General features: G+C 42.7%; 1 protein-coding gene across 1 annotated transcript in view; it reads left to right on the forward strand.

Annotated features, from left to right (window-relative positions):
* The window catches only part of mgat4a (alpha-1,3-mannosyl-glycoprotein 4-beta-N-acetylglucosaminyltransferase A), a 49,962-nt gene that overhangs the window by 15,127 nt on the left and 21,602 nt on the right, over nt 1-13,233 (forward strand). Inside the window, exons 2-3 of the mRNA XM_050048312.1 lie at nt 7,257-7,424; nt 8,400-8,540. Coding sequence (XP_049904269.1) covers nt 7,257-7,424; nt 8,400-8,540 — 309 coding nt within the window. The remainder of the gene's footprint in view (nt 1-7,256; nt 7,425-8,399; nt 8,541-13,233) is intronic.

A 13,233-nucleotide genomic window follows, 5' to 3' on the forward strand; every position in this document is an offset into this window, starting at 1 on the left:
ATGTGGGCACTTGCTAAATAGAACATAATGTTTTTGTCATGTGTGCCCAAACTGATGCCATGACTGTATCTATATCTTTAAAAACAGACTGTTGTTGTATTTAACTCTCTTTAATCAGCTCATTTTGAACATATAATTTATTTCCCATCATCTATTTTGTTAGGCAACACGTGGTCAGTGTTGGGGAGTAACTAGTTACATTATCAAATTAGAAAATGAATGTAATTGTTATCTGTTCAAGTTACTGAGGAAATATATGGGTGGCTGTGGCTCAGAAGGTAGAGCGGGTCGTCCACTAATCGGAAGAGCAGTGGCTTGATCCTTGGTTCCTCCATTCTGCATGTCGAAGCATCCTTGAGCAAGATACTGAACCCCAAATTGCTGGCGATGGCTGTTCCATCGGTGTATGAGTGTGTTAAAAGCTGAGTAGCAGGTGGCACCTTGTATGGTAGCCTCGGCCACCAGTGTGTGAAGGTGACTGTGGTGTAAAAAGGGCTTTGAGTGGTCAGAAGACTACAAAGGTGCTTATATGTAATTAATTTACGGTTAATTTACAAAATGTTGGTGATTACAAAGGGGTTAACATCCAAATACAGTATCTCACGTAAGTGAGTACTGCCCTCCCATTTTTGCAAATATTTCGTTTTATCTTTTGATGGGACAACACTATAGAAATGACACTTTGATATAACTTAAAGTAGTCAGTGTACAGCTTGTATAGTAGTATAGATTTACCTTCCTCTGAAAATTACTCAAAACACAGCCATCAACATCTAAACAGCTGGCAACATAAGTGAGTACACCCCACAGTGAACATGTCCAAATTGTGCCTAAAGTGTCAATATTTTGTGTGCCAACCATTTTTATCTAGCACTGCCTTAACCCTTTTGGGCATGGAATTCACCAGAGCTCACAGGTTGCTCTTCACCAAGGTGCCACACATGCTGAAAGAGCACCAAGACAACTGTCCCTTGCCTACAGTCAAGTATAGTGGTGGCAGCATAATGGTTTGGGGCTGCATGAGTGCTGCCGGCTCTGGGGAGCTCGATTCATTTAGGGAAACATGAATTCCAAGCAGAGCATGATCGCCCCTCTTCGGAAACTGAGCCGCAGTGCAGTTTTCCAACATGATAATGACCCAAAACACACCTAGCAGTTTTCCAACATGATAATGACCCAAAACACACCTAGATGATGACAACTGCCCTGCTGAGGAAGCTGAAGGTGAAGGTGATGGACTGGCCAAGTATGTATCTAGCCCTAAACTCACCTGTGCACCTGTGGGCCATCCTCAAGCTGAAGGTGGGGTAACGCAAGGTGTCTTCACATCCATCTGCTCCATGATGTCATCATGGAGGAGTGGGAGAGGATTCCTGAAGCAACCTGTGAGCTCTGGTGAATTCCATGCCCAAAAGGGTTAAGGCAGTGCTAGATAATAATGGTTGGCACACAAAATATTGACACTTTAGGCACAATTTGGACATGTTCACTGTGGGGTGTAGTCACTTATGTTGCCAGCTGTTCAGATGTTGATGGCTGTGTTTTGAGTAATTTTCAGAGGAAGGTAAATCTATACTACTATACAAGCTGTACACTGACTACTTTAAGATATATCAAAGTGTCATTTCTATAGTGTTGTCCCATCAAAAGATAAACCGAAATATTTGCAAAAATGGGAGGGGTGTACTCACTTATGTGAGATACTGTATTTTCATTTCTGTTTAAAACTTAGAGTAGAAAATAACATTTGTTCTGTTGCTTTGTATTTTTTCGCATATTCATGGACATTTTTCAGCTTTATTGGCCAGTTTAAGGGTTCATTATAAAAGTAATCAAAAAGTATTAAAACCTAATATAAAAGAAATAAGTTTCATTGCGTATTACATTTTAAAAGGGTGTCTAGTAATCTGTAAACTATGACATTGTAAAAGTAACCTTCACGTTAATCACGACATGGCTGTTGTGTACATGAGTGATGTCTATTTGCCTGGCTCCATTTTACAACTTTTTTTTATTTTTTTTAGGTAATACTCTGAAGTACCACTTATCAGCTTATTTAATAGATTAGAGCATCCTTACACAGAACTGAACCTTTGGTAAATGAGAATTAGCACATTAACTTAAAATTTGCCAAATGAGAGACTTTATAAGGAACAGCATCGCTCCCTTTTGGCCTGAAGTGTGTGTGTGTATACATGTGTGTTTCTCCGTGGGTGAGTGTGAGGCCTTGAGTCTGTTAATTTTAAAGGCTAGTTGTTTGAACCCCCATTATATCTCTGACTCCCCATTCCTCCCACGTATCTCATTAATAAATCAAATGAACTGAGCAAAGGAACCAAGGATGACACGTTAAGGCAAAATATCACAGGAATGCCGAGGCAGTGTAGGCCAGGAAAGATGTGCAGATGATAATGTAGAAAGTTCGACACATAATGGACACTAAAAAAACATTGAAATGAGAATGTGGACGTAAGGGATGAGGCGATGGTAAGATATGAGGCTGGATGGAAACAGAATAAAGGAGAGGTTGTTGCTCAGAGGTAGAGTGTAGCCACTTAGCCCTTCCCCCACCACTCATGGATCTGGAGAGCAGAGAAGAATAATGAGATTGTATAGATGTGCTCCAGACCTCAGGTAATTGTTAAATGCATTATGTGTACCCAGTCAGTCATCCATTGGCTGCATACCAGTAGAGTATTTCCCCCATTCACAACGCTACTTGAGTTTTACGTTGATTTGTTTAAGAGAAAGGTTCTATATGTTCTGTTATTTGAAGCCAAGGTCAAGTCTTGTTTTGCAGCAATGAAAGCATATCAAAGGTGACATTTAACTAAAATGTCAGGAGACTTGTGTAAACACTGCCCAGCGTACTTGGCATTAACACACTGCTCAGGTAATGAGAGAGGCACTTCCCTGAAAGAGAAGGTGGTTTTACTCGATATATGCAAACGCCGACAGTTTCACCTCTCTAGGAACCTTATATACTTATTGTTTCTGCTCCTGTGGTGCTCTCTGTGTGTTTTTGTTTCTTTGCACAGTGGGATTACAGGTGTGGTTTCATCTCAGCAGGCCTGGAGTCCTCCAATCAAAGGAGTGAGGTGAAGATGAAAGTCTGTTTCTGGTTTGAAGCTGCCCTTTTCATGAGGTTCTGGGCCAAATGACAGCATCTGTCTGTGTGTCTTAGAGATCAACATTCAGGAGGAACAACATGGTTCTGTGTGAAAGAGGAGCCGGGGCAGAGTGGATGGACAATAGCTAAGTCAGAGAGGGAGTGATGGAGAGGCGGAGATAAAGGGAGCCTGGGTTTTGTTGTAGTGAAGGGCTCTCCAAAAGGGCACGATAAATCTACCCGGGGAGGAAGATCAGAGACTGGCCAAACCCACGACCCCACCTAGCACACACACACACACACACACACACACACACACACCTGAGATGTTCTTTGTACTCTCCCTGTAACCTCATGAATTTTGGAACAAAATCAAGTCTGTACTTCTAATATTGACACTAAGGGTCTTTTCACACTTGAAAGTCTGAACCAAATTCTCACTTTCGTTACATTGTGCACATTTTATTTGTTTAGTTTTGGTTTCACATTGCAGCTATGCGAGTCCACTAAAGAACTATACATTGTATACAACATCCTGTCGACATGACGTACATGAGCTGCTCTCCCGTCCTCTTGTCTCCGTAGAAAATCATTTAAAAAGTGTTGCAGTTTTTGTGAGTCGTATCCTCCGCTACCCATGTGCTGATTTTGTTATGTTGCATTGTTCATGGACAAACTGAAACCCACACTTTAAATTTACTATCAGTTGACAGCTTAACGGCTAATTTCTTTCTGTTCTGGTTGCAGCCATTGTCATTTTATCTGTTGCTCAAGCACACACACTACACATCAGGTGCTACACCACTCTTATCACAAGACGATTGCCTGCTAAAACTTCCTATAATTGGTCAGGAAGTTTGATCTGGACCAAGACCACTTCTTCTAGGGTGCTTTCACGCCTGCCCTGTTTGGTTCAGTTCAATCGAACTCAAGTTCGTTTGCCCCCTAAGTGCGGTTCGTTTGGGCAGATGTGAACACAGCAATTGCATGTAGATGTGCACCAAAACAACCGGACCGAGACCTTCTTGAAGAGGTGGTCTTGGTGCAATTACAAACAAATTCTAGTGCGGTTTGTTTGTGGTGAGAACGTGTTCCAACCTGGATCCGAACCAACTGCAGTCACATGACACATTGTTTGGGTTAAACATGAGCATATTACAGTCCTGGGGCCTCATTTATAAAGGAGTGCTTAGGATTTATACTAAAAGTTGACGTGCGCCCAAAAGCTGAAAATGGCGTGCGCCAAAAAATAATCTGATTTATAAAACCGTGTGCACGCACACTTGCACGCAATGTTCTCTTTATAAATCACAGACCTCCTGGAGTTGTGCGCACCCAGATCCGCCTCATATTCCGCCCTCTACACGCCCTAGTTCAACCATAAATGGTCATGCAAATCACCTCATGAATGCGATCTGCATATAAATAAGCCGGCATGCGAGTGTTCTCTAGTTGTGAGTCACGGCGACGGGTGAGAAACAAACCAAAAAACGGAATTTCTCCGGAACTGAGCTCGAGACCCTTTAACGGGAGGTGGAGGACTGAAGAAAGGTTTTATTTGGTGGCCACAGCAGCGGGATCACTAATAAAGCAAAAAAAGTGGCAACACATCAACACTGCTGACGCTGTCAGCTGTGTCTGTGGGACTGCACGGACAGTGACAGAGAAAAAAAAAAGTGGTCTGATCTAAAGGTAGACCAAATATTTCTTCTCCTTTACCAACATGTAGTTAATGTGTTGCTTTTAAATTTGAGGATGTTTGACATTGATGAGCGACATAAAGAATCACATTTATTAAAGGTGGAGGCAAAAAGGAGTATGTGCCAGTGCCATCTTGCGCAATTACGCACGAGGGTCACCGCAGTATTTATATGTTTATGGCAATTAGTCTGATCAGACACCCGGCCTTAATTACAGCATGAACCAGTGGTATCCCTGTCCCAAAATACAACGTGTAATTTGAAATACAATTCAAAGATGAAAGTGTAATAGGCGAACACGTTTCTTCATGCCGGTTTTGTCATGAACAGCACATGTCTAAGTAGAGCTGATGAAATGAGTGTAACGGTTGTGCATAATGGCTGTATTTCGAGACATGATAAATGCACTGGAAATATTTAGCTAAATAAATAAATATATTCCATGCAGTCGCGCTTTTACAACGTTTTTATGAAACAATTATCACTCACTCCAAGCGCAAAATAAGGCTGCTGGATTTAATTTCAATGATAACGTGGATCTAAGGTGGATATAGCGTGACATTAAATTTGTGTGAGACATCAATAAAAATCTGACTCCACTTCTCCACCTCGCCGTCTGCGTCGCCACTTCCCAGTGTCTCCAAAATGTGCGCACGCATGACTCAGAGTTTGCTTACAGGTACGCACATTCTCCCGCCAAGTTTATTTTTATAAATCACAACCTTTGCATGGGAAGTGGTGTACGCCACTTTCAAGCCCCGTTTTGTGCGTAAGCAAGCTTTATAAATGAGGCCCCTGGAGGATTATTAATGTGCACCTCCCCCTGTACTGCTTTAATATGCACATTCAGCACATCCAATGCATCAAAACATTGTTTTCTAGTTGGAGCTGCGCCCCGTTTTCAAACTGTATGCTTTGACTAAAATGAACAATGACAGCAATATAGTCCATGATGAGCAGCGCTAAAATCAACCTGCGTAGTTGTCCCTCCATTGTGACATTAGAAAGTGTCACATTTATCTTACAAGTGTACTCTTCTTCAACGTTTTGCTTAATTCCTGGATTTTTCCCACATGTAAATTCTGACCAATCAAGAGCAGCTTTCTTGCACAAGGCATTTTGTCTGGTCCACTTGTAAATGCTTCCGTGAGAACATGAACCAACTCTAGGCAATTATACAACTTTATAACAAAAGTAGTCCCTGATTCGGACCAAAGCAAGACAACTCTAGATCTGAAAGCACCCTTATAGACAAAGGTTTGGCTGTCTGGACTATGGTGTAGGGGAGGTGTCACACCTGTAATTTTGGTTTGGATCAAACTGAAAAATTAGAAAGTCCGGACCAAACGTGGTAATTGTGAAAGGGCCCTGAGACAAGCGTTTTAGGCTTATCAATCATTGTCACACGCATGCTTTCTTGGCTTTGAATCATCACTATGATATCATATTTACTATGATAAACTTTATTTAAATTACATTTTTTTTTAAAAGGTTACAAAGTACTTACACAACACCAAAGCAATGAAATGGTCAGGTAAAAGACAACAAAAATATGTAAATAGAAAAGAAACCCAACACAAGTCACACTGCAGGAGGAACTCACTGTACTGCGACCAGCTCATTTCATGTATCTGTGATCTCACCCAGCCAGCAGACCACAGCTACTCCCTTTTCTGCAGAATTTCACTGCCTCTTCTTTCAAACTCCTACACTGACCGCTAAACTTCTGCGTCCTGATAAGAGCCCTCCAAGGGGCAGGTTTTCTCACATGTTCACTGTAAACTGCCTCTAAACCACAAAAGTAATTTTCAGTTAAAAAACACGCTGCCGGTGAATAGCTGCCTGCTCCTGAGTGCTGTGTTATTGTCGATTATATCATCATGTAGTGCTGCAGTTGCCCAGAGATTTGAGAAGCAGGTGTGGGACAAATGCTGTAAATCCCTGTACAATCTTAGAAATTCTGGTGATGAAATTGAAAAAGTAGCTCCTTTCCCTCAGCCGCTCCTCTTGAAGTACTCCACAGATCCAGTGCACTTCTGCTCCAAAGTGCTCCAGTAAACCTGATCAGAAAAGGTCAGATTAGAACTGTCTGTACTGAGCAGCTGCCAGGTGTGAGTGTTTGTAATCATATGAATGTGAGAGCTGAGAAAGAGCACTCACTGCTCAGTTAACATTACGGATTACAGTCTCTGAAACTGGCACCATAGTGAAATAGGAAGATGTGAATTCACAGACTTGAAAATTCTTAACCACCCTGATAGACTTACTATATTGCTCTCTTCCAAGTGTTGGATCTGCCAAGTCTGTGTAGATGTTTTTACTTCGTGGCTGAACCCTGCCTCTTGGAGCTGAAAGTGGTCCTTCTATCAGATCATTGTTTCATTTTCAATTTCTGGAGCTTTATGTACCGCCTGCTGAAGCACCCTACCTTTCTTCTTTCTTCACAGAGAAGCTGATAGCATACCAGCGGGAGTTCCATGCCTTGAAAGAGCGCCTTCGAGTGGCCGAGCACAGGACGCTGCAGCGTTCGTCTGAGCTCAACAACATCCTCGAGCAGTTCAGACGCGCCATCGCTGAGACAAACAGCAGCAAAGATGCTCTCACAAACTTTTCAGGTAAATGACAAACACACAAAGACTCACTAACTCTAACTGAGCTTTTACACTCAACTGATGTTAGAGTTAGTGCTTGTTGATTCGGGAGCCGCCATTACTGTTTTGCAAACTGTGGCCTGCATTTTACCTCAACTAGAGCAGTCCCTGATTGGCTGCTAACCTTGTCACCCAGGGAGTGAATCCCTGATTGGCCCCTTTTGAATTTCTGGAAAGTGTTTGGAGCAACACCGAGTCCAGAGTAATACAGAGAGCGAAACAGGTCTTGTCATTAGGATGGTCTAACCAGGCGATTCCTCACAGGCTTCTATTGTTAAATTTGTCCCAGTCAACCCTCACAACCACCCAGTGGGTGGAAACACAGCAATCACAAAACCATTTCACTCCTTGGCACAGCACCTAATTCAAACAAAAACGTAAAAGTTGAGTTTGCAGTTTTGTTTTTAAGCTTATGTTGCACATCGTCTGCCAGTTTTAAAATGAAAACTTCATTTTATATTCAGTGGCGTTATCATAATGCCAGTGTTATGCTTCTGAAACTGAAAATTATCTGTCAATTTACTTTTATCTGAATTACTATTACGGCAGTTGTTGTGCTTGTTCGATCATTTTTTTTAGATTTTAATTTTCTATTGAAAATGGAATGTCAGTTAGATGATATGAACTGTCTTATATCTGGGAGCAGTGGACTATTGCAAAGCATCAAACCCTGCATAAGGGAAATACAGTATGAACGTGTACACCATGCAGTATGGTATAAGTCACAAGCAGAGACAGGGTCCTGCAGCCAGAGAGAATTCATATACTCATAAAACCGTCAGATTTTCTGCTGTGTATAGTTGGATATTTTATTCATCGATCCTGTGTTATAGCATCACTATGGTGGTGCTTTATAAGTCAGCATAATTTCACTCCTGTCTCCATTTGATGAAACCGAGGAGAGGCCCTAACTTTCCTTCTCTTTGCGCTTGCTTTCAGATGAGACACAGAAACTACTGAAGGAGCTCGCAAATAGGAAACCTCTCCAGGTGCCAAATATCTACCACCACCTGCCTCATCTACTCAACAATGAGGGCAGCCTGCACCCCGCCGTGCAGGTTGGTCTCGGCCGCACAGGAGGTGAGAAGCACATATACGCACGCAGCACATTCAGCACAGCAGTAACTTCCCTGATTAATGAGGCTTTTTCTTCAGAATATACGTGCTACACAAACAATATAAAACCTCCAGAGATCCTCATTACACCAGGGACAGAATCAAGCCTCAACAAGTTTTCAGTTGGTGACTTGTTCACAACAAGTATCCCCTCTGGACTGAGCTTTGCATGAGGATCATTCTGAAGATCTTCACAAGGAGATGATTATAGTGTATGTACAGTGTAAATTTCCCATTTACTTTACAAGTTATGTATCCTGTCTCTTAGCTCGATCGAACAGGGATTTCCCTTTTGCTTTCACATCTCTATTCTGCTTTATATTTATGACTTGCACTTTGTGTTTGCGCATCTGTTGTCCATCTCCCTTTTATTGAACCTGAGAGTTGCACTGTAATGTTTTGAAAAGTGCTATACAAAGCAAGCTGACATCAGGAAACACTCCTTCACTACTAGTTCATTGAGGACTCTACAAAACTTTTACAAGGCTCACAAAAGCCCCATTTCCACCGAGCAGTACAGTTCAGTTCAGTATGCTTTTTTCCCGTTTCCAGTGTAAAGACTTGTGGATGGTACCAATGGAACCGTTCTATACCATCCCCATTTTGGGTCGCCCCTCTGTTGGGGTACCTAGCACACAGATCTGGTACTAAAAGGTGGAGCTGTGAACACTGCAGTTCGTTAATTGGTCAATAGCAGACGGTCACTCACTCTAAACGAGGTGCAGACTTCCATCTGTGTCATCGGTAATGAGGAAATGCAGTGAGTGCTGGACGGAGCAGTGAGTGACAACAACCCCGCCCACATTTAAGTGTACTGTTTGCAGTGGAAACGCTAGGGTCTAGGTACCATGTCTGAAGGGTTACTTGTGGTCCCAAAGGTACCATACTGAAAGTGTTTAGTGGAAATGGGGCTTAAGGTGCAACATGTCCTGTCAAACCTGCTGTCTGTCATTAGCCTCATTGCTCATATGGATTTTTCTCTCCTCTTTCACTCCTTTTTGTCAACTCCTATTTTCAGCTTCCCCTTTTTTATTTCTAAATGTTTCTCTCTGTCACCCCTCAGCATGTGACCTCTGCTATATCAAGTCCTCTCCAAGAGGATTACTTATCTGGCATTGCGAGTGGGATGGGTGGAGTGAATTTGGGGCGCAGGTTTGGGGGCTGAACAGCTCAAGTGGTTTCCACATTCCTAATGACAATGACCTAGGGGGAAGAACAGAGGCCCCAGACAAATTAGAGGAATGGAAGGAGGAACATGTTGGGAACAAATGGGAGTTTCTTGTCCCTGGCCTGTAGCCTGTTTGATCAATGAGTACAAGGTATTCCCACGGGATACAAAGAAAAATGCGAGGCCTATCATTGCCATCTCTTAGTCATCTCCAGTCTGTGTGGTTCCTTGACAGGTGGGCAGGTACTTTTCACCTTTAAGACTCTTCTTGGCTCTCCCTAGAGACCGTCTAGCCGCTGATAATGTCAGAGTTTGTGGCTGCCCACTGCTTTGTTCTCACCAGCTTCCCACTCTAAACACTATCACTTGTGTTCGCTGGAATGCACAGCCAAGCTGGAGGTACTGCTACTGGGAAGTGATTGTGGAAATCTGCGGCGGTGGTGGGTCGCAGAAACACATGACTGCCTCTGAGACGTTTTTCCCCTCTGCATGACATACTTGATTAGCCACTGGCTATCATGCCTTTAGCTTACCCTTTTTTTCTATCGCTCATTGTTCCTCTTCAGGGCCAGACACACAAAACTGACATCAAAGAGGTGGTGGTGAAGAAGGCTGATTGTTGCTTCTCCTCACGTTGGCCAAAACGTTATACTCCACACACTGCAAAGACTAAAGCCCACGGCCAACTAGCACCTACGTTTTGCACCTGCATGAGAGGAAATAACTCTCCTTACCAGCAGGTGGCAGTAGTCTGTGTAAATCATTAAAAAAGGGAACCAGGAAGACGCAACAGGACAGATTCAAGATGCTAGTTAGCCAGTTTGCCAGTTAGCACACTAACAACACAACCTGATGTTAAATGTACAAAGGATAATTACCGTGCACTAGTGAACGATAATACAAACAATTACAAGCCAGAGCTCGATGGCTAAAACAAAAATCTTACTTCATATAACAAGATTGTCTCCATCTCACACCCTATTTACTTAAGCCCTTTGTTTGCTTTCCTCACTTCCATTTCTCTTCTTGAGCACTGAGCTTAACTGCTTTCATTCACCTACAGGCTCCACGAGCTCTGACGCCAATCCAACATGCAGAATCAGCCAAAAAACTGCCGGCAAGGGCCAACTACTGCCAACAGTGTGGGACACACCACCAAAACTAGGGTGACAGACACTCACCAACGGCCCTACATTGACCAACGGCTGACTGTCAGCTTGGTGTGTGTCAGGGCCCTTAGCCTACCTCTGTCTTTCCTTTAAATTTCCCCCTCGTTCTTTGCTGGTCTAAGCACATCTGACATTGGGATATTTATATCTGCGCAAATTAGGACATCATCTCACTTTAAATTGAACAAGGATTATGGGACGAAACAGTTCAGAGAGCTCTGTTCTAAAACTGAAACGGTTGGAGCGGGGCCCGACTGGAGCCCCTTTCAGACAGAAACCAACAAAAGAGCATTATTGTAAAGGCAGCCCTGCTCGTTCCAAACGCACATACGGCCTTTAGTGAGCCACCAGCTTGCCAACTTGTGCCCTTTTACGCGCAGTCAGTACATATTATGTTGCCAAGCAACACCAACATTTGTCTACACTGATCAGCCAATAAACATGTCACAAGATACAGTTGAAGGTGTTTTTCTCCCCAATTTGGATTTCCTTGTGCTGCAGACGCTGCTGAGTCTTCTGTCAGCTTGAGGAGAGTGTAGAGAGAGTCGTGTATCTGAACCTGCGAGGACCAAACACATGTAAAGGTTCTCACACTCTCCCTCAGATCTAACCGCTCTCCATGCAGGCTTCATGACTAAACACTAGCTGTTGCCAGTGCTTTGACACCTCGCTGGCTTCCCACTCTCTGCTGCTAATTGCTCTGCCAATTGTATTTGTTATTATGCAGCAGTGGTTTTTGCTTCTGTGTGAAAGAGGCATCAATTGACAGTAACGTGAACTTCATATTGCACATTTTGTTGTTTCTCTGCTGGTTAACCTGTATCATATTTATTGTCTCTGATATCATAGCTTGTACACAATCGGCAGAGGGTCCAGTTCAAGAGAAACCTTTTATTCTTCTCATGACTCAGTCACCCTGAAGAGGGGAGGTTGTGATCTCAGTTCATTAATCAAACACAATCTAATGAACAAGAGCTAATCTGAGACAAGTTACACCTCCAGAGGCTTCTAACACAGGAGGCCTGTTTCCAAACACATGCCTGGTTTGTACCTTATATATCAAACTGCACCCTTCGTGTAGACACCTTTTGCTAAGATGCATCAGCACACAAGCCAAAGATTTCAACCACCACCGACTTCCCTTGAATTTCAAAGAACAACACCTCCTTTTTGTTTTGAGTGGGCTCTGAGGCTAGCTGCATCTCTGCAATGCAACACTGAGGGAGAAAATAGGACATGATTCTATTCTCCAGCTGTAAGCAGGAACACATGTCACAGCAGCTTTGCATGCAAATCTGTTTCTTGGTGCATTTCACCTTCAGATATCTGCACGCAGTGTCACAATCACGACTACCCACTTGTTGTTGTTGACATTGGAATATAATGATTAGGTTAGTTGTTTACTCACGCCCAAGAAGTAGGTGCTTTGTGATGCTTGTCAGGCAGTGTGCATGTGCGACCTCTGTCTATATTCGCCTTTCACCTACGGGCTGTGAAGCTCACACTGTCGATCATGTGTTTAAAAGGGAATATTGTCAATTTCGTAACATCAGTGGTGAAACTCTGGGCCAAAACCGATGTTTGAAATAATTTATTGATAGCTCATGTGTTGTTTCTTCCCACCTTTTGTGCCAGAGAAATCTTTATTATAAGAAAATAACTCAGCAAGTCGTTCAACCCTTCATTACACAGTCTTTGAATGAGCACAAATTCAACCTTGCAAATTTATAAAACACCCTTCAATAAAGTCTTTCACATCAAAAACGTTTGAATGAATAATTGCCTCAAAAGCCTTTTTAAATGTATGTAATACATCATAATTCCCTCTCTAATATCTGTTTTATATTGCTGTAAAAACATTGACAAATTTCTCTTTCAAATAACTGTATTTAAAAAAAAAAAAAAAAGAAATTCCAAGATTATGTTTGCACACATCATGCTCACGTTAAAACTGACCTTCGCCCTGTCGTCATTTTTACTGAAAAGACCTTGAACGCATCATATCGTAACTCAATGCAGCCTCCGTCAGCAGTTAGTTCCGGTTACCTGCTGCTATGCTAATGTTAACTAGCTCTCCTCCTGCTGATTTTAATGTGGATTTGTTGCTAACAGTGAAGCATTATTAGGGAAAGTGCATCCTCTGACGCGCTAATAGTGAGTTTACTGCGTCCTTTTGTCCCGACGGCGTCCCAGGGAAGATGTCTGTTCTCTCCAAACATGTTTTCTATCCTCCCCGGGACAGTGGGACGCCGTTTGTCTCATGCTCTGCTTTTAAGTCTGTCCAAAATTGATGCGACACAGCAGAAAAATATCAGAAAAG

Source organism: Epinephelus moara, chromosome 7, assembly GCF_006386435.1.
Source record: "Epinephelus moara isolate mb chromosome 7, YSFRI_EMoa_1.0, whole genome shotgun sequence".
Classification (NCBI taxonomy): Eukaryota; Metazoa; Chordata; class Actinopteri; order Perciformes; family Serranidae; genus Epinephelus; species Epinephelus moara.